The sequence below is a fragment of the Strix aluco genome, chromosome 7 (assembly GCF_031877795.1).
Source record: "Strix aluco isolate bStrAlu1 chromosome 7, bStrAlu1.hap1, whole genome shotgun sequence".
NCBI lineage: Eukaryota > Metazoa > Chordata > Aves > Strigiformes > Strigidae > Strix > Strix aluco.
The window spans coordinates 9287038-9311721 of record NC_133937.1 but is presented as its reverse complement, the minus strand read 5'-3'; the positions used below and the strand labels follow the sequence as shown (position 1 = coordinate 9311721).

The following is a 24684-nucleotide window of genomic DNA, read 5'->3' as shown; positions in this document are numbered from 1 at the left end:
ATCAAACAAACAAGCGAATCACAATGTAAATCCCCAGGTCTAATACATCACTAATTTAATTCCCTGAAAAATTGCTTGCTTGTATCTATACTAATTCAGGGCAGTAACATGTAATTCATAAATTCATCTAACCTTAATTCATACTTGCTCTACTTGTAGAAATATTATCATTAAATTAATATGACTACAATAGGCCTCATGTTTCATAAAAATGAAATTCAAATAATTAAGTTTTGTCCCTGAGTTTGTTCCACATTAAATATTCTTACAGGATTTCAGTGCATTCTCAGTAGCAAGCAAATTAAAACAAGTTCTCAAACATGTTCATATGTAAAAACCTCCTCCTCTGCAGAATGGAAGGCTTACTGCAGCACTGCTATCACCTCTGCATACCAAAGTGCAAATCCTAACAAATCAACAGACAATCAAGACTGCTGAGAAATGAAATATGGTTGTATAAGCAGGCAACACAAGTGATAACTTCCATTGCTGAAGATCTGAGAAGGAGGTGTTTCCTACTGGATACTAAATTCGAGGAACCTTAGGAGTGAGTAATTATTTTTTTAAAAGATATAACAAAAGTATGCGAAGAAATCAGGCTTATTTAAAGCACACTGAAACTGAGACCGACCCAATGGCAATCGTGATTTCTGATTATTTAATCTATGCTATATACAGTAAAGTTTATGTACAATTAGACAGGAAAGAGCACACACATATGCTCTCCTTGAGTAATTTTCCAGGAGTGACCACCAGCAATTGTTGCAGTACAGCGAAGAGAACGCCTCTTGCCAGGAAGGGAGGATTTTCTCCGCAGGGTATGTTTGTGCACTGAAAGAGCAGTTAAAGATTTCTACAAGGCCTTGGAGTTGCAAACACATTTGTGCATTTAGTCTTTATCTCCCATATCCCTTACGGATTTCCAACCTGAGCAGTCAGTGAACTGAATGATAAATACAGCCAGCTGAAACAAAACAAGCCTGTCACAGAGACCAAGTGGGGAAAACTAAATTATTCCAGCTCAAGTTATACAGATTCGTCAGTTGGGGTTATCAGTGTCTGGTTTACTTCCTCCACCTCCAAATAGATGATTGCTCCTTTCCACTGCGCTATACTGCTCCCGCTCACTGAAAATAGTAAATCTGTATTGCTCAGCTTGGGGCTGACCCATCAAAGCAAACAGGACAGGGCGAGGAGACGCACGGTCTGTATGCTAGTCAAAAAGACATAACCCACCTATGCCTAGGAAGGTGTTTTGGCACATGCAGAAATTAGATGGTTGTAAACGTGCAGTAGTTCGGCTGCTTGCATTGCACTGCCCTCTGCTGTTTACAGGAGCAAAAGTCCAGCCTTCTGTCTGTATTAAAGTAGGGGGGAGGAAGGGCAAGAAGTTTTTCCTGTCGAAACACATGAAAATATGATTTCTCTTTTAAGCTAATCTGAAGAAGGAAAGTGAGCAGATTGAAGTATTTTTCCAAGGGATTTTTCCAAAACCATGCCATTTTTCTTGCTCTTATCCACCTGCTTTCTATCCATTTACAATTAATATAATATGTAATTTTTCTCCCTTTTTCTCAATAGAGCTCCAAGTGCTTTACCAAGAAAGTGCATGTTATTCAACCTTGTTGTTTACCCTGCAGATGCTGACTAAAACACATTTGCTAAGGCATGTGCAACTGGTACTCAAAGCAGATAGCACAATGTGGAGACCCATACTCACTCTTACAGTAACAGTTGAGAAGCCCTTCTATAACATTTATCCTGTGACCATTAGTATATTTCTAACGCCCCTCCTCAAATTTCTTAGCCTTAGTTTGTACCTGTACTAGTCACATTCCAGGATAAGACTCTAGAAAACATACAAAACAGAGGTGATGCAGTGTTCCGTGCCAGCAGTATAAAAGATGTAATACTGCCATGTGAAAACAACCTCCATGACCCTTTTCCTCCTTTAAAAGAAATACATTTGTATGAAATCAGATAATATTACATAACAGAATAATAACTGTCAAAGATAATCCCTTGAAAACTAACACCCTCAAAGTAGCTCAAAAATAAGTGTCATTAGAAGCCTATTTTAAAGGAAATATGTATTTTGCATGTATAAACACAAACTACAAGTACACAGTATTTTTTCAGTACCCTGCATGTCCCAGAAATGCCACACACAGAGCTTTCAACAGCCATTAATATAATGCACACACAGAGATCTTAACTCTTTTGAAGTAAGAAATCGAATGCCAGTATAAAATGCACAGGAGTATTATTAGCAGAGAGCTTGTGTATCATTGAGCTTCCCTGCATGCTAATAGCAAATCTGTGACAGCTTATAAGCATATGGTTTGAACATCATAGACTTTCTAGAAACATAAGTTCAGATCCTGGCAGGATCAACTCAGCTTGACAACCTTCTGCCATGTATCTTGCAGCAATAACTGCTTCGCTGCTACTGTTTGATACAAAATCTCACACACAGGGCTCTCACCTGTGATTAGGGGCTTCTAGGTTGATACCATAGTACAAAAAAAATTAACACAGCAGCAACGCACAGAAATTATTGAGCAGAAATTGAGAGGGTTTATAAACCAGGACTGAACTCTGAGAGTTACCTGTAGTAGTCTGAATAACACAGAACTTGGTTGCTCAAATCACTTTGCCAAAGGTGAGTGGAATTACAAAAAAAAAAAAAAGTATTCCACAAACTCACTTTTTGTATAAACATAACGTACACCTTTGGGATCCTCCAGGAAGATGGGGATACAGATTCCTACTACCCCATGATACTATCAGTGTACTGTCTGGGGTACATGTTCCCATGAGAACATCCTTACAGGGCTTCAGAGAACTTGTCTGATGTGCTGCATGTAACTTGAAGAGAGAAATTACTCCCTCTCATTTACATTTAATAAATTCCTGCAAATAACTGCTGTGGAATCCTAATAAGATAAAAATTTACTGGATCGGGTAGTAATAAAACAATTCCAATAAGGTACACAAAACTTGCCTTGCAAGGAATTACTTTAAGAATTTTTAAAAATTTTATTTTAAAACTAAGCTTTGTACAGAGCTCAGGCTTTTGAAGACTCCCAAGCAGGCAAATACAGGGAGATTAATATAATGTTCAAGAAAATAAGGGAGGATATGTTTCCTGAGGGAATTTCTATCATGCTGTCAGCAAAGAATCTTGCAAGCCTTGACTTTGCTAACAGTGGTATTATTCTCATTTTATATATGAGGAAACCAAGGTGGCATAGGATAATTAGCATGGTTTGGCAAACTGAATAGAAACTGAAATAGAGTAAAGAAGTGTAGGAATCACTAGACTTTTGTATTATTAAGCACTGAAATCTATCAAACTAAGTGATCTGAGTCTTTAAAGGCTCATAAATTTTATATGTATGCACTTCTGATATAGCTAAACTAGTGGTATTTACCATCCCTAGACTTACCACTGTGTGTACACAAAAGCTATTCTATACTGATGATCGTGAGGAAATCAGGGACATTTTCACAGCCTGAATTTCAAGGGTGCCTCTCTTTCTAACTAGCACCCAAGATAATGATGTATCAAGTCTCTTCAGAGTAAAATCTAAACAATTGTTTTGATTGGAGAGGTATTAAAACCACATTCTGACAGAATGCGAAGCTCCATTGAAATCTGATGTTTCTCCCAAGTTGCTGCATTTCTATGGAATTTTCTGAAAAAAACAACTCAAACCAAGTAAAGTAACTGCTGGAGTGTCCCATCTCTACAACTGTTTTTAAACATCTGCCAGTTTGGGCTATTTCAGAGGCTTGCATTGTAATAGGCATTCAAAAGCCAACCTCTGTCATGAAATGCTTTCCAACAATTGAAGTGATTTTCAGAGGCTGCGATGGAGGGGAGCATTTCAAAGAGCTTTGAAGTTTTCAGATTTGGCTCCGCTTTGGAATAAACAAATTCAAAATCGTTCTTAAAAGAGTTTCTGGTCTGTTATGTAAGGCAATTACTTCTGCCTTTAGCTTCATACCAAGAACTCCCACTATATTCAGTGAGGACTTCGAGCAATCATGCAGGACTATCCCATGTATTGCACTAGACCTGCACTCTTACTGCCTGTGGTTTCACAGAAAACAACTAGAACTCCTAACAGAAAATCCTCCTCTTATCTTTCAGATTGACTGATTAGCACTAGATACTTTAACTCAGTTTTAGAGCCGTGGCATTTGTGTTCAGTGACCTCTGCTAAAAGCCAATTCTTACTTGAAACATCAGCTAATATTCATAACCTAGGGAAAGCAGCAACTGCATAGATCTGGTTGATGTTACATATGCTTTGATATTAACTGGTCTTGTAGTTCAGCTGCATTCAAACATGCTTATTAAAAATAAACCATTTCTGTGCAAGGAAAGGTGCCAAGGGCGTTGATTCTGGGTCGCAAAAGGAGGGAAACGTCAGGAGTTTCTTATCATCTAACACTTTCCCCTCACATGTAATATTCTGCCCGGTGACAATAAAGCAGTGTCAGACCATTGCTCTCAGTGCAGTCAGCAGAACATTGCTCATCACTGCCACAAGGCCTCTGGATAGGAGAAGCAGGGAAGATAAGGAAGCAGTGAATTACAGCTTTTAGAAGCACTCTTTACATAGTCATTGCATCAGCTGTTTAACATCTGATGATCACACTGATAGGATTAGACATCCCTGTAACACAGCCTTGTCCACCAGGTAACAAAGAGCACACTTATCCAGCAGAACAAGAAGGCAGAAGGATCCACGGTATGTAACTACATTCTTGGGCCTCAGTTGAGGAAGGTACCTAAACCATGTGTTTGAACTCCAAAACCCTACACAGGAGTTGCCCTCACCCATAAAACCTGGGGAAGTCTTCAAAGATCATATTGAAGCTCAAAATAAAACCTTAAGTATGACAAGTCTGCCTGCAGCATTTTTTAAATGTTCTTACTTCAAACTACAGGATTCTCCCTTTACTAATTCTCAAATTTTGATTGAAATTTCAAACTTGAACTTCCATCTACTGAAACAGGCCAGATGCAATTAGTGGAGCAGATTTCCTTTTCTCTCAAGACCCATAAACCATTCAAATCGGGCAAAATACAGTTGTGCAATTCAGAGCCATTTATGAATGTTTACATGTATGTATACATTGTATTGATGTGGACTCCTGTGGGGAAATAGCCTTCGCAACATAGTATCTTCTGATAATAATTCTAACTAGTTAATTACATAAGAAAATGCTATGAAATACTATTCTCAACTGTGACTATAAGTGAAATAATATACATTTAAAAACTAGCCACATAAGTCCTTGTTCATCTGGAAACAATACATTAAAATGTTTAGCTCTTCTATGTGTTTTTTCTTTTTTCTTTAATAAAAAAGTCTCATGCTAAAAGCCTGCAGCTCTGTTGGAGAAAGATAATTCTATGAGAAAACACTGTAAGCATAAGCATAGTCTCCCCCTTCCCCAGAACTTCTTATCTACAGTCCTATAATTCTGCAGAGTCAATGACTTAAACATACAAGTGAACAGTCAGGAGAAAGAGATACTTATTAGAATTATGACTTTTATTCACTAGAGCAACATTAAGGAAAGAATTTTTACATACAGGTTTTTTTAATCAACTTTACAAGCAAATTCCAATATACAGTATTTACTCTGGCCTGGATTAAAAAACAAAAACGACAAAGCAGATAGTAAGGGTACCTCTTGTTTCAGCTAGTATTGAATTTAAGATTTCACTGACACTGGAATTACATTGTTTTTATTGTGGTGCTTTTACAATTAAGTAGGCAGTGAGCAGCTTTACGACGACAGTGACTGAATCTCCTTGATAGCATAGTTGTAAGATGACTATACAGTCCTACCACCAGGATCATGTATTAAATCCACTCTGCTCAGAAAAAGCCACTGTAATGAGATAAGGAATAGCTACGGAAGCCCAATTCAAGAACGGATTTCTATTTGTACGGCAAGAAACATGTCCGTATTGAGAGGATTATGCGCTGTGCAAAACCAGAAATACTTCCCCCCCAACATGCAACCTACACGAGTATGACACTTTAGAATGTGCATGTGGTCATGACATGCAAACAAAGTAAATCACGCAAATGGTATTCAGTTTTCTAGCACTGTTACAACAAAGCAGCACTTAGATCAAGGATGAAATGAATTTTACTGACCTATGATGCAGCCTAGTTGCTATGTCTAGTCTCACTGCTATGAAATGTAAAGTTGAGGAACCCACTTTTTTTGGAACTATATGAAAAATTCAGTGCCGTTTTGGATTTTCATTGTAATTATTTTGAGAAAGTGTAAGAGATAATATTGCACTTCTTTTCTCAAACAAAAACATATGCTGGGCACATTATTCTTCAAGGGCTATGCTAGTCCTAGGGACGTTTTGCCATTGGCCTTGACTGGCAGTAGGAAGTGCTAGCTTCAGGGAAGGGGAAGGCAATAATCTGGCTGCATCATCAGTGTTAAAATCCCACACTTAAATTAAAGTCATTGCACAACAAAAAGTCAGTATGCTATATGAATATTTTTAAACATGCTAGAGTGCATATTGATTCTGTGAAAGTGATGTGAAGATACCTTGGAAACAGCAACACTAGCAGGGAAATTAGTTTCAAACAAAAGCCACACACAGCAGGAGGCATCTAGATTATTTTAGGCACAACTCCAAGCAATAAAGCTCATTTAAAGTGCAATTCTGTTTTTTTCTTTTGTGTTTATTCACTTGTTAAAATGCGTAATTGCCTCTGTACACACATACTGAACAGTAGTTTAATACTTTTGTGAATATTGCACAAAAGAATGAGAAATCAAAAAAAAAATTGCAATAAACCAGTTTTAGAAACCTAAAAAAACCCCTGAAGATATCAAATCCTTTAATTTACATATATAGGATAATCTGCACCAATACTGATGATATATCTGCACCTTCCATAAATTAGATATGTTACCTGAAAATACTTACTTAATCCCATCTGACAAACTCTACACAGTACCCTCTTGTCCATCACACCCTAATCCCTGTCCTTCACTAAAGTGAAGCTTCAAGCTTCACTACTTCTCTTCCAGTTGCCCATCTGCTGACAGGCTTTGCTCATACTCTGGACTTACTATACATGCAACAGAGCCTTCCCTGGTAAAGTCTGAAAAGCCAAAATATGTAGTTGTCTTGAGAGAGATGCGAGGTTAGCAGCTGAATTCAAATAAAATTCAGGCTAGCATCTGTCTCATCCATGATCAAATCCTGCTGTTTCCAGGTCAGTGTCTCACTAATCTGTCAGAACAAAATGGGGAAATGCTATAACAAAGAATACAATTTACTTCTGCTCCTTTAACACAGAAAAACACCCCACAATAAATATATTTTCGTTCTTCTAGAAAAAAATAAAGAATGATCTTTTTTATGAAAACCCTGATTATCTCTTTGCTTCATTCCTTAGTTTTCAGTAAAGGTGCAGACAGATAGATATCTATACTTTTAAATGTAAACATAAAAATTTTAACATCACTAAATCAAGCTGGTGATACCTCCAGAATAAGAAGCAAAAGAACTCGCGGTGAAATCTGTGTCAATAGCATTAAGTGAAAAATCATCTTTTTACACAAAATCATATACAACTAAGAACAAAATCAGCTTCTATTCAAGGAAGGCAAACTTAAAAAAACCACCTTCCACAGAAATCTATATGGACCGGAAAACAAACCAGGAATCTGATCATTCCCTCAGCAGTTTTTAAACTCCTGAGAAACACAGTTAGCTGCCAGGAGCTAGTTTTGGGGAATACAAAGTCAGTTTTATTTTCTTATCGAAAGTAAATGCCTACACTGACGGCCATCTAATTCAATGCTTTTCAAGGAAAGAAGGAATTTTTCTGGGAGAATAATTGTTACAGCAATCTTGAATTGTAGCTATTTTGATCCTGTATCAACTGTAACAATGTTACCCTTGTTACTTCTTGCTTACGCTGTCTTCACCCCAGTTAACAGGAAATCCTGCAGGTCTCTTATTGCAGATTGATATAAGCAGTTCTGAAATAGAACCTCCCCCCTGCCCATTTTCCCCCCAAGCTTTTCATTTTTCCACTTCATTGTCAGTTAAAAGAATTTAGTGTGACAAATCCAAAAACTTTCTTGGATATTAATTATTTACTGAGAAATGCAGGTGACATGATTATATTTTTTTCCTTCTCCCACCCAACTAAGGTATCCATCAGGATACCCCTAGTTAAGGGGCTTATATTACAGAAGTTAATTATTGAACTTATTTATGAAATGTCTATACTTATTCACTTTAATTCTCTCAAAGAAAATACTGTAATATGTCAATGTCCTATAGCCAAAGCCTAGAACAAACTATTACTGTGCTCCATTTTAATGCTGTTCAGGAACAGATTTTGAGCAGAGGTACTGTAACAGCCTTCTGCTGCTGATTTTAAAACCACCTCAAGAACAGAAAAAAAACCCAATTGGAAATATCCAAGAGACAGTGATGGGAAAGAAGGGAAGAACTGAAGATGGGACATAACATTAAGTTTCTGAAAAGCTTCACTGGATATGCATATATTTAACTCACTGCACATGTGTCATGGTCCCATAGTTGCAACATGATGGGCATATATTTCCAGACCACTTTCAGAAAAAAAATACTTCTCCTAGAGAGCAGGATTTTTTTTTTATTATTATTTTTGGTTTATTTCCCCAAAAAGCTCCTTCCCAGTTATCATGCACTACTTCAGAAATTACAAAAAAAATTACAAAAAACCCAAAAACAATAAACATCTCTGAAAAACTCTTAAGAGTACCAGCTCTGGATTAGGACATAACAGGATTGCTCAAAGCAAGTAAGTGGGGTTAATTCTTTTTTTTTTTAAATAGTTCCTTTTTTAATACAAGCTTTATTCTGTAAAATAGTTTCAAATCCTTACACATAGGTCAAAGTTTGTGCAAAATTTCAAGTCAGGTACTTCAGAGTCTTTCAACATTAAACAAATCAATAAATACAAGTAGTACAATAAAAGTTAAAAAATATTAATTAAAATGCATGTTGTGCAACCTCGACATCGGTGTTACGGACCCCTTATTCCCACAGGCTCCCTACTTACCAATTCATAAGAGCCTGTATCGGAAAGTTTTGCACAAGTATCCTTAGCACTGCGTTTCAAGAATCTACCCAATAACGTGTCTATTCAACACAATAAAAACATACCACAATCTTTTAACAAATTATGATGTTTAAGAGAAAAGCTTTGTTTCACCCTGTGAAATCTGCTTATTGTCTGTGAACAGTGAAAATGGGATAAATAAAGAACAGAGCAACTTCAGATTACAGCAAAACAAAACAACACAACCCACCCAACCCATCAGATTAAATAACATTAAATATGTCAGTCTTGAGATAATGATAAATACAAGGAATTTTGCATAGGCCTCTGGAATACAGAGTCAGAATTATGGCCAATAAAACATTTGCTAGTAAGCCTAATTTTCCACCACTCTAACCTAACGGGTACTCAGAACCAAGAAGTTAAAATGAATAATAATTTCATTGTCTAATAACTCAAACAGAGGCAAGAAATTATTTCTGCCATCCTGAAATGCACAGTGCAGCACTCTAGGATTCCTGGTCACCACAGACTTCAGTATTTGCTTAATTACTAAGATCATTGGGCAATACGATTTTTAATACAAACCTACGATGTAATAAAACACTCTCAAGAGAAGCTGCACAGCTCATAACACGAGCCTCAGAACATAACAGGATGGAGCATGCGAACACTAAAGAAAGATGCTATTTTTAATATTCACTCAGGATTTGCAGGCTGTAGATAAAGCAGCCTCAAAGGCAGTCAAAACATAGGAAGAAGATTCATGTATGGCATCATTCAATGAGATGTAGGTACGTTCTCAATGTGTCTTTGGCTTAGGGAGGCGGGAATACCGATTAGAGGGCAAACTATCCGCAGAATGCACACCAGTATTCTGTGTTTGCACATTTTCTTTTCTCTGTACCAGTGGCTTTGGGATGTTAGTCTTCAAACAGGTGTTTTGAGGCTCTGGAGATACTGGTGTGGATTTCTGACTGCTCATTTGCTTAGATTTAACAAAGGACATAGTTGGTGGGCGAAGTTTAGACACTTTCTGATTCTGTTTAGCCTTTAGGTTATCCTGACCAGATGTTGGCTGTAGCTGAGTCGAACTACTTAATGGTAGCAGCTCACGTTCCTTGGAAGCAGCGGAATGATTTGCAGATCGTGCAAGAATGGCCGTTGTAGGAGGCACTAAAGCATTTGGGGGCTTTGCAATTCTGAGAGTCTTTGGCCGAGAAGCCTGGTTTTTGAATGACGGTTGACTTTTCACAGCTAATTCAGTCTGCACCTCTCTAGCATCAGCTCGTGTAGAGGTCTGAACACAGGAATGAGATGGTAATGTACCTTCTTTATTACTAGCCACCTCTCCAGGGCCTTCAGTATTTTTATTTTTCACATTTTCCAAATATGATGTATTCTCATCTTTTATGTTTAATTGTATGCTCACTAAAGAGTTTACATCATTCAGGCTATTTGTGAGAGAGACATTTGCAGCATTTTGATTCTGATGATTGCTATTTTCATGCAGACCATGTTTAGGATATTCACTGTGGACCTCGATATGTGGCATTTTTATTAGTTTTCCCTGGGCGAGGTCTGTGGAACTGGGAAGGCTGCTGGAAGGCTGTAGTACTTGAGGCTGTTGAAGAGAAAAGAATACAATAATATATTAGGCAAAGAAAAGGCCAGATAGCATTCTGAATCCAACGTGTGCTGACTGGATGCTTGATAAGGGCTGTATATCTGTTTTTGAAAAATCAAAACTTTGACTTTGGCAAAACAGGATGGTTCATGGGACGTGTACAAATGTGACTTGTAACTTAGGTGGAAAAAATTATACCAGCACTGAAATACACAACAACATAAAGACAAAAAAGAAACCAGTTACCTTAAAAAAAACATGAGAAAGGCATGGTTGATGGTTTCACCTAAATCTGCAGGACAGCGTAAAAATGGCACAAAAGTACTGATCAATTCTGATTCAAGTGCTTAATAAACAAATGCAACAGCTATCAGACTGTATCCATCTTTTAATTTCTATCACTGCATACTCAAGTTAACTATCCCAAAACTCTTATCAATGTTCTATACTGTACAGGCAGGAAAGGAGTTTAACGGACCACATGAATTTACAGTGCATTTTCCTTGCCTTACTGAGGTTAGAAAATGTGATACAGGTATGTTGTAATTCTCCTACTGACTAGACTTAAGTAATTGTTTTATCTTGAATGGATTTCAAATGGACTGACAAAGAAAATCTTCAACAAAGCAGCAGAACGGAGTACATATCAAGCTAGAGATCATATACTACTACACTGATAACCAAGGGATAAAATTAACTTAATGAAGATTTTACTTTTTAAAGAAAATACACTCTAATCAGACACGTATCATACAAGAGAATTGCCGGTACATCTTCTGGGTCATTTCTCGTTTCCTCTTTGCTCTTCCCTGTAAAAAGACTTCAAAGATCAATCTGTGCACTAGCTTTACAAACACATCCTAGACCTGCAACTTGTATACAGATCTTGGAAGAAATACTAAAAATTCTGCAAGTCATGGCAAAACCCAAAACCTATTTAAACTTAAACTATAGTTTTAGTAAGTTTCAGATTTGGATGATTTTCTCATTTTCTTTATAAAGGAGAAGAACTGAACTACTACAAGCTAGTCTTATCCCTAAAATACTTGAATTCTTACCAGTTGATAGACTGCATGTACATAGTAAACACGCTTACAATATTTGTTTACTAATGAAATAGTCATAGTAAAAAAGAAGTAATGTTTTTCTTTAAGAGATTTGACTAAAAATGTCACTTCAGTCACTCTCTTGAATTATTGACAACTTCTAAGTTGAAGTTGTGAGTTCAAATTGAAGCCAATTATTTGTCTGGTCTTTTTAGCTCTTAGAATCATCAGGAAGAAAATGATAGCTGTGCATGCCATAGTCCTGTTACATTTCTAGGACAATAGCACATCTCGGGATTCTTTAAGGTTTTCATGTTTTGCCTGGCAGGATTACTACTGAAAACTGATTCCTCAGAATTCCTCATCAAGAAAAAAAATTTAAGAGTAATGAGAGAAATATCAAGATGTCTCAATCTAATTGAGAACTTCCTAGCAGTTTTTCCCTTTAGAATATACCAGTTCTACCTGTAAACAAAGGCAAACAAAGCTGGACCAGAGACATCTGCAAGTGATAGACAGGTAAGTGCAAATATGTTGAGCAGTCTGAATACGATTGTTTTAGAAAAAGGGAGAAGAAGAAAAGAAAAAAAAGCCTTTGAAATGGTGTCAAATGAGTATCAAAATGTTATTCCTTATGTGACCAAAACTAGCATAACTTTGTGAATCCTTCTTAGCTGAGTAATCTTACAGGAAGGAAGTACTAAACACAATTAACAATTTGGTATATTAAGAGAGTTACAGATTAAAGAAAAATGAATCCTCCAGATATTTTTGTCATTTTTCAGTGTTTATGTAATGGGTTACAGAAGTTATTATCCTTCCAGCTTAGGAGCTAACAGACAGATGTTAGCCAAAATTGATTTGAGATCTCACCTGCAAAAACAAAATTGCTAAAAATGAGTGCAGAATCCAAAGCAATATATACCCAATTCCCATATAAATACTTCAATAATTCAAATTTTCTAATCCTATTTGAAGTCAAAACTTAGTACATTTATAGCAAACAGAACTGTATCAAATTCTAGTATGTAAAAATAATTGTCAGAAAACTTCCCCTCACCTAGAAAGGGTTTCTAAATGCCAGTCTTCAGAAATGCATAGATATCTGAGCATTACAAATCCTAACTCTAAATCAAAAAGTTCTCATTGTACTAATCAGCAAAGCAAAAAATTTGTAAATTACAGAAGAAACTACATTTGTATGGAAAGTTGAGTTAAACACAAAAACATCTGAAATATGTGAAAGCAGCAAGCTTTTGATAATGCTATCTGGAATTCTTTTGACAAAAACTAGGTAATATTTGAGCTTTTCCATTTGGACAATTTTGCATTTTTACATATAAAAATAGCCAAATATGTATCATTATCCTTCATGACCTAAAAAGGTCTATGCAGCTTAATATCCAGAAAGTTAGCAATTCAAAGGTAGAAGACAGCTACATGCTCAGAATTATAAGGACACTAAAGCTCTGTTATGATCTTTGCTAAGTTGTTTTAAATACTGTACTGTTTTCTAATTTTGTGTTTCTACTTAGTCAAAGTTTGTCCAATTATTACGATTATAAATTTTAATCTACTCAAATTGCTATATGCATTAACATTCAAGATGACACTGAAAGCTGAAAAACACCACTTCCAAAATATAGACGTAGCAGTTCACAAGGTATCTAACACTGAAAACTTCATTATCTTCATCCACAGCTTACATCTTTGTCTTATACACAAGTTTTCCTTTTGTTAGGAAAGTCTTAATAAATTATGACCATGTTATTAGTCAAAAAACAAAACCAGCCAGCAGAAGGACTAGTACTTGGTGAATTCCATCACAAGAAGGAAGGGGGAACAGAAAGATAAAGAAGCATTCCACCCTCTAGGCATAGTATTTTATTTAACAGAAATCTTTTTTTAAAAAAAAATTTGTCATCTGCATTGCTTTGAGTGCACTTTTGATAATATTTCAGGGTGGGACAGACTATAACTTGGTGTCAACTGTCATGCTAACCAGACTTCTGGTTTTGTCTCATAAAGAAAATATTCAGAGGGACAAACATCTGCATTCTTTTGGGATACTCCTGAAACGAAAAGACGGACTCTAAAACATTTTGAGTACAGTGTAACTGAAGAAAATTAGTCCTCCCCAAATTGAAAGCATGTTAGACAAAATGCTTTGTGCATATGCTCCGTTTTGCACAACAAAGAAACAGGCTTTTCTGTACCAGCAATAGCTTCAGAGACTTGCACGTATTGATGCACCAATCAAAAATACCCTGCCACATTAGCTTAAGAGATTTTTCTCTTATTTCTCTCCAGTAAAACTGGCTGTTACATCATCCAGAGAAAAATTACAACATATCCACAAAGAGGATTACCAGGACTACATGGCTATCAAACCACTGAGATTGTATTAGCTTTGTACTGGAAAACTGAGACAAGCATGTTATATTGATTAAGAAGTTAAATCAATGTGGTCATGACAGCAATATTCATTGCAGTATCACTATTTTAAAATTCCCTTCAGTTTCGCTTTGGTTTTTCTGCATCTCTAACCTCAATCCCCATCTTGATTCCTTATATAATACCTCTGTAGAATGAAATAAAGGCATTTTCTCCCTGCAGTATTTTGAGGAACGAAGGGAAGTGAAGCAATGAGAAACTGCATGCACATCTCCGATAGACATGCATCATGCATAGGAAAAAAAACCCCAACAAAACAACAGTGAAAATGCATGAGGAGGAGATGGGAAGAAATCTGAAGTTGTACTGTACCACGCTTTATCACAGAAGTAATGGACTAACTTCTCAACTCCTTGCCAATGGCATAATGGGAAAGCAGAGACAAGAAAAAGACAAGGACAATGATGTCAGAGGACCAAGACAAAACAATGAGCAATTGCCATGACAGAACTGCAACTTTTCACCATTTAAATTGCAATTACCATGTCCCCCACTGGTTTTTAATCCACCTTCCAGAAACAACGTTTTATAGCAAGACCTGCACAGAATACCTTTGCTCTTACAACAAAGTCTTAACAGTTAATCTCTTACACTTCAAACACTGTTTAAAGCTGTAACTAGAATTTGTGTACGATTACAACTGTATATATCAAAAATATTTGCATCCATGCACATACATGTTAGATATCTAACAATGAAGACCGTCATAAGATACACGGCATTACATATTTTGACCATATTGCCCACGCTGTTTAATAACCCATCTTCCTAGCAGCTCACTTGAGCTTGAAGCAACTCCAAACTCTTACGGTTTCTTTTTGGAGGAGGGGTGGGGGTGAAGGGACACAAACCCTGCTAGGTAAGTTTTTCATTTTCTGATCAGGTTTGACATTCCTTATCTCACTGACTTGGCAAAGGATAAGCTGTCATTTCACAGGTCTTCACTTGAAGACACAGCCTTGCTGAACGGCTAACTGGAAAGCTCTCATTTTCTACCTCTGGAAAACATCAAGATTTCACACCTTATATCTGTAGCATTAGCCAACACCTTCATTTTGGATTTACTTATTTTTTTCCCCCTCTCTTAGTTAGCTATATTATACCCATATTTCAACACTGTAAAATAGGATTCCATAGTATGGAGTATGACTTCAAATAATGATACAAAAACATCCTAATTTTTTTTTTAAACACATTCACCACAGCATGAAGGTAGTAAAATAATTGGTAATATGGTATAAAGGCATTTCATCCATAAATACAGGTGTGTGCAACAGAGAAATATGACCACATGTAAAATTAAGCATTGTCTACAAATATTTACTTTGTTGGGTACAAGAGACATTTCTCTTGTAGTCCAATCAGCAACTACCCAACTTGGGAGAACGGAGTTTTTCTTAAAAGAAAGCTTCATATAGCTGAACACTCCTTTCTCAGAGCAAAAAATTATATATAAAGGATAGTAAAGTAATGATTCCAGGACATTTTTAATAATTTGTCACCCTCAACATAAGTCATAGAACTTCCAAGATAATATTCTGAAGCAACTTTGTTCTGCTAACACCAACACTTTGTACACCCTACAAAGAACCTGAATTGGTCAATAAAGGCTTGGAAACATTTCATAGTGTTAAGCAACATACCTTTGTTTAAAAAAATGCATGAAAAAAAATCAAAGCCTGGACCTGAAGCAACATACCTTTGTTTAAAAAAAATGCCTGAAAAAAAATCAAAGCCTGGACCTGATTTATAGTCAATGTGCATACAGCAGCTTTCTTGCTGATGATAAATAACTGTGTGTCAACTGCTAGAATTGCTTACATTATCTTTATTTGTAATGCTTACATACAAAAAGTCTAAATACTTTTTCCATGAAGTGCACAGTAAGCAGAGATGTGAACAACTGCAATGCTTGAGTAGCAAACCAGTTTTCATCAGTGTTTCTGTGTGGAGAAGAACTTGGGGCTAGGAGCCTTGAGAAGGTGGTATAATATTCTTGTATTACAAGAGTTCATAACTGGTTCATTGACAATGTGTATTCTAAACGCTGTGTTTCTAGAGCTGCATCATTAAAGCTCCAGGAACACAAATGCAAAAGTTTTAAATTGTATCAAAGAAAGTTTACTATGTCATCAAGTTTTATCCTATAGCCAAGAGAAAAATAAAGGGCCACATAAGAGTTGAGTTCAAGACACATATGGCAGTTATAGGAATAAAAACCATATAATTTTGTTCATAAAATGACAAAAATCATGTACTGTTATGAAAGTGTTTATGAAATACAAAATGCTCAACTGTTTCCAAGGCTGTTGAAACAACATGAAGTTAAGAAATGTGAAAGTATTAAAAATGAATTATTAGAAGTGCAAAACATACATCCAACCCTAAAGTGTGTTAACAAAGTGCAATGATAGTTGATAGGGCAAGTTCAGCAGTAGGTATTCTAGCGCTGGAGCTGGTACTAATAGAGAAGAACTGTAAGCATATGACAGTATTGTAATATTACGTAGCCAGGATATATTACCTGTCCTGTACAGCAGCAGTAAAGTTATATTACAGTATATAAGCAACTAAAAATGAACAGTTTACAGATTTATACCCTCAATCTACAGTGCTTGTAAGTGATCTACACATCCATCAGCTATCAACAACACAGTGAAGAAACCTGCAGCATTCACAAGCACGGATGATATTTTAGGTTCAGGATCCGGAAATTGGAAAATAAATGCTTGAATTCCAAGATCTCCAGACAGAAAACACAGTCAAACAAAAACTGAAACTACTTCATGTTCCCATCACCTTCTCTATATTATTGCAAAAGAACACCGACATTGACATTAAGGCTGTTCTCTTTTTCTCAGTGGTGATACCCAGCTCGTCACTTGTCTGGAAAGCCCACATCTGGCACTCCATACTAGCTCAAAAACCAGCCGACCAAAAACCACTGAACCAAGGGAAGAGGTAATGTGAGGAAAGAAGGATGCTACTGATAATTCCAGTAATGCTCTACTTTATGGGACTCTTCACACAGCAATAAATCATTAATTTTGCAAGTGTCAGTAAAAATGTCTAAAGACACCTCCTAATTTATACTGTATTTTTATTCTCGGTATCTTTTGATCAAACCTAAGACTTAAAGAAAAAGGCTAGGAACACTCAGTTATAGGAAACCTTTAGTTTCCTAAGCAATAGGTTAATTGTTGAAGTTAATTAGTCAAGGGTCAGTTTTCACCTACTTTATTTCCTTTACTAGTAGTTGATAGAATTTAATATAAGATGTATACTAAAAAATCCAACCTGCTTTAGTAACGGAAGTTTATGCTACAGAATCCCTTGAGTAAGAAGTTGCTGCCGTTAGTGGAGGAATGAGGTGAGGGCTCAGAGAACTGCTAAGAGCTTACAAAGTTTTCTTCTTCAGTTAAGCAGTCAATGTGAACAATGTGACACCAGAGGCACACATCTGGCAGCTCAGACACCAGCCTCCCATTCTGACTCTTCAATCTCTAAGTCCCAAAACCATGACATTTGTATCTTCCTCAGGTCTAAAACTGATCCTATGGAACTCAGACTCTCTGCTGACAGGACAGCAAAACAGCCAGACTGTGCTACTGCTGGCCCTCTACCCAGAAACAGAAGATGTGATGATCAGTTTTAGGGGTTCTATGTGCATTACACACACGCACACACAGAGCCCCACATCAAACACCACAGGATAGTGAAGCACATCCCTTCATTGCATAGAGACAAGCCTATGAAACAGGCTGTGCATTCCCAATGAGTTGTTTAAATGAACATTGTCACAGAAATGTCAAGAGAGTATTTGAAACACAGTTTACAAAATATTTTACAAGATACTTTTTTCTTGTAATGGAAATAAGTTAGGATTATTGCAATCTAAAATACATGTAAGCTTAGTTTTTCAAGGTGCAGCTTACTCTTCAGATCTCCACTGGCCCTGGAAATCTTTTCCATAATTTTACTTTTTCCTTTGTTTCCTGTCCAAATACACTCTTGGGCTTTGCTAGGCAGTCAAACACACTGTAATTCTCAAATTACAGTACATTTAAAAAAATATAACTTTAGCATTATGAACCAGTTATATTTCTTCGAACAATTATCTGTTTATAATGCAATACCAAAGCACAAAATAAGACTTACCATTTCTCTATGTCTACGTAAGCAAACAGTTTTAAAATCAGCAATTGTCTTTTGTTTTGCAGATCCAAGCCAAGAGAACAAATGCATCTTATATCAGCCCACATTGTAGCTAGCACATAAGGAATGTTAATAAATCATGCAAGTTTTGCAACAGCCACTTCAATGCATTAGAAGCCTTTTTACAACAAATACCAAGAGGAAAAAAAAAAATTAGTTTCAGGGAAGCCATTCTGAAAAGTTAAGAAAACTTCTCATGAGAGGCAATGAAAACGACACTTTCTCACCAAGACTTTTATGTACATCCACAACATATTTATGTAAATGCACCCACATATGAACACGTGCGGACTTACGAGCAAACAGAACACATACACAAACAGGATAGTATATTGCAGCCATGAAAAAGAAAGGGAAAATGCAGCAAGCAAGATTTATGTTAAGACAAGACTGGAAACAAGGGCCTGGCTCAGGTTTGCCTGAAGAACCGCTGAAGTAAATCAGCGTTTAATAACTGTTATAAAGCTGTAAGTTGTAGCTGCTTATATGCTGGCTGAAGGAAGCATTTTGGTTAGCCACAGACTATTGTGTATGCCTGTAAATCTGCCTGAGAAAGGAGGATACTACGAGATGAACAGTGCGTGCAAAGGGGAAGCTTCTACTGGAACACGGTGAGGGAGATGAGTGAGAGGTACAGACTCACTCTGTCTGCGGTGCGGTGGAACAGTCCGAGGGATGCCCTGGAATGAGCCCTGCCAGGGAGAGAAGGAGGGAGCAGAATACCCACCCTGTGCAGAAAGAGAGAGGGGGAGAAGTATAATAAAAAAGAGAACAGGGAAAAACAAGACACCAAAAAGCCACACCATTCTTTTTCTTTTTCCCCCAGAAAGGTATTATATTTCCCAGTTGTTCTACTTAGTAAAAGCAAATGCTACATGCTGCTAAAGCACAGAGGAAAAACAACATTATGATGCCCTAAACTAGTCAGAAATCTTTCAAAATACCTCCATTTTTATTCAATACATATGCACACATTTCTGTTAAAGGTGTTTCTAAGGGAAAAGTACAGGAGCTAAGCTTTTCATGTTAAAAATACATGCTAAAAGTTGTATTTTTACAGGTTTCAAAAATGTTTTTAAAATGCCTCACCAATCAGTAAGATGCTTAACACTAATCTACTGGAAAACCAGTCAGCTTTAGTTTACAACAAAAAATTTCTAATGCAGAGAAAAACAGATTTTCTAGCAAATCCTGGTGCTTTAAAGTCCACTTCACTCATATTTTGATAGTGTTACTGAATGTGAAACAGGAGAGGTGACATATAACTGTTTTCCTTGCACTTTGCTCTTGGAGCTTGAGTCTTCCATTACAGGATCAGAGAACTGCACACATCAATGCCATGCAGGGTTTGCCTGTCAAATGTTTCAGATCACCGCAAAAGTGACACACTGTGGTTGCTGCATTTTCAAAACAAGAAAAAGTAATTTTATGCAGTCTATCATTTTCTCCATACCCTTACCTTCAAAAGAAAACTATCCAAGCTGGAACTGCCCTCCCCCTTAAATCACATCATCTTGATTTCCTATTTCAGCAAGACGGGTTTATGTCTTTACAACGCCGTCACCATTTAGCAGTGAAAACTTCTGTTTTCATAAGTTCTGGAATACTGGTGCTAACAATAAAGACTGCCATTGCCTCCTGGCTACCAGTAACCAGCAGATATCAACAGCAACCAGTTGTAGCTACTTTTTCAGACAGCAGGCATAAGATACCTGAATGAACATCTGTATCAAAGAAAACACGAACACAGATTGCCACTCCTCTCTAGCTTCTCTGCTGGCTGCTACAGATCATAGTGCCAGGGATGGACAAACAATAAAGTAGTATTTTATTTCCATGCTCCTTTTAAAACAAATCTTAAACATGACATTATTTCTATAAAGATATATTCTGCTTTTATTTATACTAGCAGCATTTTAAAACTTCCCTGATCTTCCAGTTAGCCTGATCTAGTTAAGATTTTATCCACCACTATACCAAGTTTCAGTACTGCCAAGATGTAACTTAATAACATATGTATTTAATCAAGCACTAGAATTTGCTAGCCAGAACACTTTTAAACTAGAGGAGGCAATAAAAAATCTGACAAGACTTCTTTATTCTTCTTCAGAAGCCAAGATAAAACAATTACTGGAGCAAAACCCAAGGAAAAAAATGAAACAAGTTCTTCAATCTGATTATCTCTAGATAGAGATATTGATTACCTAACATGTTCTTACAGTCCTCCATCAGTAGCCATTAACATCAACATAATTTTTAGACTGCTGCATGAAAGAACAAGAGTACTAGCTTCAGTCAAACAATATGACAAATTAATATAATATGTTGCATCAGCCGAGTAGGCATTAAATACAGAAATATTCCTGGGAACAAGATTAATCAATCAATGGTTGATGAGACATTAACAAAAGCTTTGGATTTTCACAGCGCTGTACAAGAGAACACTTCATTTTTCAGGCTTGTTCACATTTCATACTAGATTGTATCAGGGTGGTGGAGCAACAGCAACAAATTATTTCCATTCTCTAAACGTAACTGAATCTCCAGTTAGCAAAAAGCACAGTATTGTCAGGCATAAGTCTCATCTTGCAGAGACTTCGAGTTGGCAGTGGGCTTTTTCCAGACTTCTTTGAAATTAACGCATTAAGAAAGGAGGTGAAAATTTTATATCCTCTCCCTTCCTCTCTCTAAAAAGATAAAGTACAAACCAGCTGAGCTAAATAACAGTTATAATACTATTGTAAAAGCAAAGAAATATTTAGATGTCTTGATACATTCCAGTAATTTTTAGGCATCCATATTAGCACTTCAAAGCACAGCATTAAGTAGAGTCTTCTCAATAATTCTTCATGGTATTTAATCATTACTCTGGAGAAGTAAATGAAGAAAGTGCCATTAACTTCCTTCAGTGTTTTGCCTGCTAAATGGAACTGCTCTCCAGGCACGGCTCAATCCTCCCAAGTGCTGGAGAACATCCTATCATCTGAGAAGCAGAAGAAAGAGCTCTTCCTCTGGCGGCAGTCTTCAGAGTTTACACTGCTCCATAGAGGCAAATGTCAAATAAATGCCAGATTTCTTATTTGTAAAAAAATCATAACAAGCATTGTTTAATTGTACATCGAGTAAGGTAATTAAAATCAACATGAATTGAACCAAGGACCAGGAAATACAGCCCTGGGAATTTATGAAGATGGGTGTTATGACTTACACTGATTTTACAGATTATAATGTTTGTAGTGATCCCGTAGATATAGAAGCTAAGAGATAAGTATCTGAAAATAAGCCCGTCTTATGAAAAGATGACTTTTCTTTTAGTAGTATTTTACAAAATTCCAGCAAATTTGCAAAGCTTTCTCCTTTAAACAACAACTCACATCCACCCCCTCCTATTAGTCAAATGTGTGCTGAGGTTCCCAAGAAATCCAAAGAACAGGAGAAAAGAAACACACACTAATAAGCACACCTCCTCAGATGATGGTACCTCTTCAAAACACAAAGAAAATGCTGTAGTTTCCTACTAAATATAGGGAAGAAGTAAAACCTGAATCACAATTTATTTTATGCTTGATTATTAAAAAGTCTATTAAACACATAAGCAAACAATGCTAGAATCGAAAGATGAGAACGTGACTTACCTCAGCTTCTATAAATAAACAAAACACATTTGATGGGGTTCTTCTGGGGTCTGAAGCCTAGTCTGATGCAAGTCCTTCCACTTGCACTTTAATGTTAGACAGCCGTCAGAACAGTTCCTCCCCCCAGCCGTTATTGTGCATCCAGCCACTAAACTTAAATCCCATTTCTCTCTTTTCCCTGATACTGGAATTGTGAAATAGCAAAAAGATCTCAAAAGAGAAGTGATTCAAAATTTTAAACATGAGGCAAAACAGGAGACTCAGGAGTGAAAAATAACAGCAGCTGAAATAAAGCACCCTAAAAACTAGAACAAAATGATGAATGTTCTTCAGAGATCCTGATCAACTGTGCAAATGCTGCTAAATGCTTTATGAAGTTCTGACCCTAACTGCACTGGAAAACCTGTTTGGTTGGTTTTTTTAAAGGCTACTATGAAGATATTAAGGCCAGAGTTTCCCATTGCTATGAAGAGACCTCAACCTTAGAATAAGCAGTCACATGAACAAAAGCAATTGCGTCTGCCAGAAAAGGACATGAGAAATATTTCTAAGCTATTGCTGCACAGTAACTTTAGGTCAACAGCCAAATATTTTGGCTCTTTTCCCAAGGATACACCAATATCCAAACCTGCTACTGCTTTAAAAAGTCTTTTCTGCTGCAGAAACACAAATACAGGAAAGATCCACTTTTATCCATACAGCTGGAGACTTCAAGCACTTACAAGAAGAGATGATTTTTTGCTGCATCTCACCTAGCATTTGCCAGTTGTCTCATACAAACTCAGAGCTCAACGTCATGAACAAACCTAGAATGACATACTTCAAGTATCAATGCAAACAAAATGTCTTTGCAGCAATCTCCTCTTGCTAGCCTAGCACACAGAGATATTATGAATGCGCAGTTCTGACATGCAACAGTCCTTTTGGAAGTATTCATGTCAAAAAAACCAACCCAAGTCAAAACAGTCTTATGTGCTGGTTTACACTAAACCAACAAAAATTGCCTGTGAAAGTTTAAAGGACCTATCTTCTGTGTATGTGCCTACATGCTATACACTGTCACTGTAAAAGCACAAGAAACATGTGCACAGCATGACTATCTATTTAGTCCAGCTATGGTTCTGTCTCACCAAGAATGTACGTTATAACGGATCAGCAAGCCAACAGCAGAGTACTGGGCAACAACAGAAACCTAGGCTGAATGTGAAGATGAACGCTAATATAGTGACTAGGCTTCAACACCTGCAAGTTTAGATTCATAGTTGCAGAGTCAAAGCATCTAGGAAGTTCAAAGGCTAAGGTGGAAGGAGATACTAAAAACAAGACAGACAACAGTACAGAGACAGCCTAAGTATTACAAAGGTTCATCAAAACAGTTGATGTGAAAGGCTTTGGAATGACAAACTGGAACAATACTCAAATGGAAGGCAAAGAACATGTCAGTGCAGAAGTAGAGAAGAGATGTAGCAAAGAACAAAAACATACAAGCTCCCATGCAAACTGAGGGGTTTTTTGTTGTCCTTTTACCAGAGACAAGAGTGAGCTTGTATACACGTTTAGGAAGCAAAGCTTATTCTCATCACTGTGTACTGCTCTGATACCAAGGAGAAAAATCAGCTTTTACTGTACACTATCTATTGCTGCATGGCATGGGAGAGCAGACATGAACTAAGAGGAGCTGGGTTAACCTAAGGAAGCGGACCTCAGGGGTCAGAATCTTTTACAAACATCTTCAAACAAATTCAGGGCTTTGTAGTTTGCTTGTTTGTCTTTTACTTCTCAGCATCTGCAAACAACCTTTCCCAGTTCAAGAAGCCAAACAATTTGTCAACATAAACTTGACATCTAACCCCTCTACCCTCAAAATCTTAAAAATAATATCAATATGTAGTATTGCAGAATCAATGCTGCAAAGCCTGCAAAACAACTGTGGCAATAGATGCTCACATTTTTCTTCTTTGTAAATTCTGTCCATCAACATTAATTTCTTCAGGTAAGTTTATGTTCAATATCTTCTTCCAGGTTTTAGTTTTGTGGGGTTTTTTTCTTCCATGATAGTTAAGTTATGGACATAAATTAACTGGAAGCAAGTTCCATGTAAGAGATCTATAAGCAATCCATCTAGAGACATCATGGTCTACCCTGTAGGTGAATACTTGTACAAGCCTTTATCCTGAGGATGGCTAACCAAAAATAGTGTTTCCCTGTAAGTCACCATTGTCTATACAGTCAGAAATCAAAGTTTTGAGCATACTGTCAGGACACTACTTACAAGAAATACCATGTAACAGACACAGTAGCTAGGCAGTAGGTAGATACCTATTAATTCTTAATAGGTCCAATTTTCAAAACATTTCAGCCACTATGTTTTATTACGTGAGTATGAAATTCCAAGGATTAACTTGAAGTTATACAGATTCCATTTATGTACATATTTACCTTTAAATAGGAAAAAACCCTAAAAGTACTTTCAAAAACTGCAGTCCCTAAAGAGAATAACCTCAGACAAGTGTATCACATCAGTATGGGCCATTTTCTAGAAACACTTGGTAATAAAGAAACAAACAGATTAGAATATGCCTTCT

At 36.7% G+C, this 24684-nt stretch overlaps 1 protein-coding gene across 6 annotated transcripts in view; it reads right to left on the bottom strand.

Annotated features, from left to right (window-relative positions):
* Positions 1–5549: 5549 nt before the first annotated feature.
* Positions 5550–24684, bottom strand: part of CCSER2 (coiled-coil serine rich protein 2) — a 74342-nt gene continuing 55207 nt past the window's right edge. For 2 of the 6 annotated variants that reach the window (XM_074830416.1, XM_074830419.1), the window contains exons 10-12: positions 19108–19192; positions 14562–14601; positions 10546–10746 (exon numbers count right to left, since the gene is read on the bottom strand). In XM_074830416.1, the coding sequence (XP_074686517.1) occupies positions 10683–10746; positions 14562–14601; positions 19108–19192 (189 nt within the window). In that variant the 3' untranslated portion in view covers positions 10546–10682. Of the gene's footprint in view, positions 10747–14561; positions 14602–19107; positions 19193–24684 lie in introns of all 6 variants that reach the window. The other 4 variants (XM_074830418.1, XM_074830420.1, XM_074830414.1 and 1 more) reach the window with 2 other exon arrangements.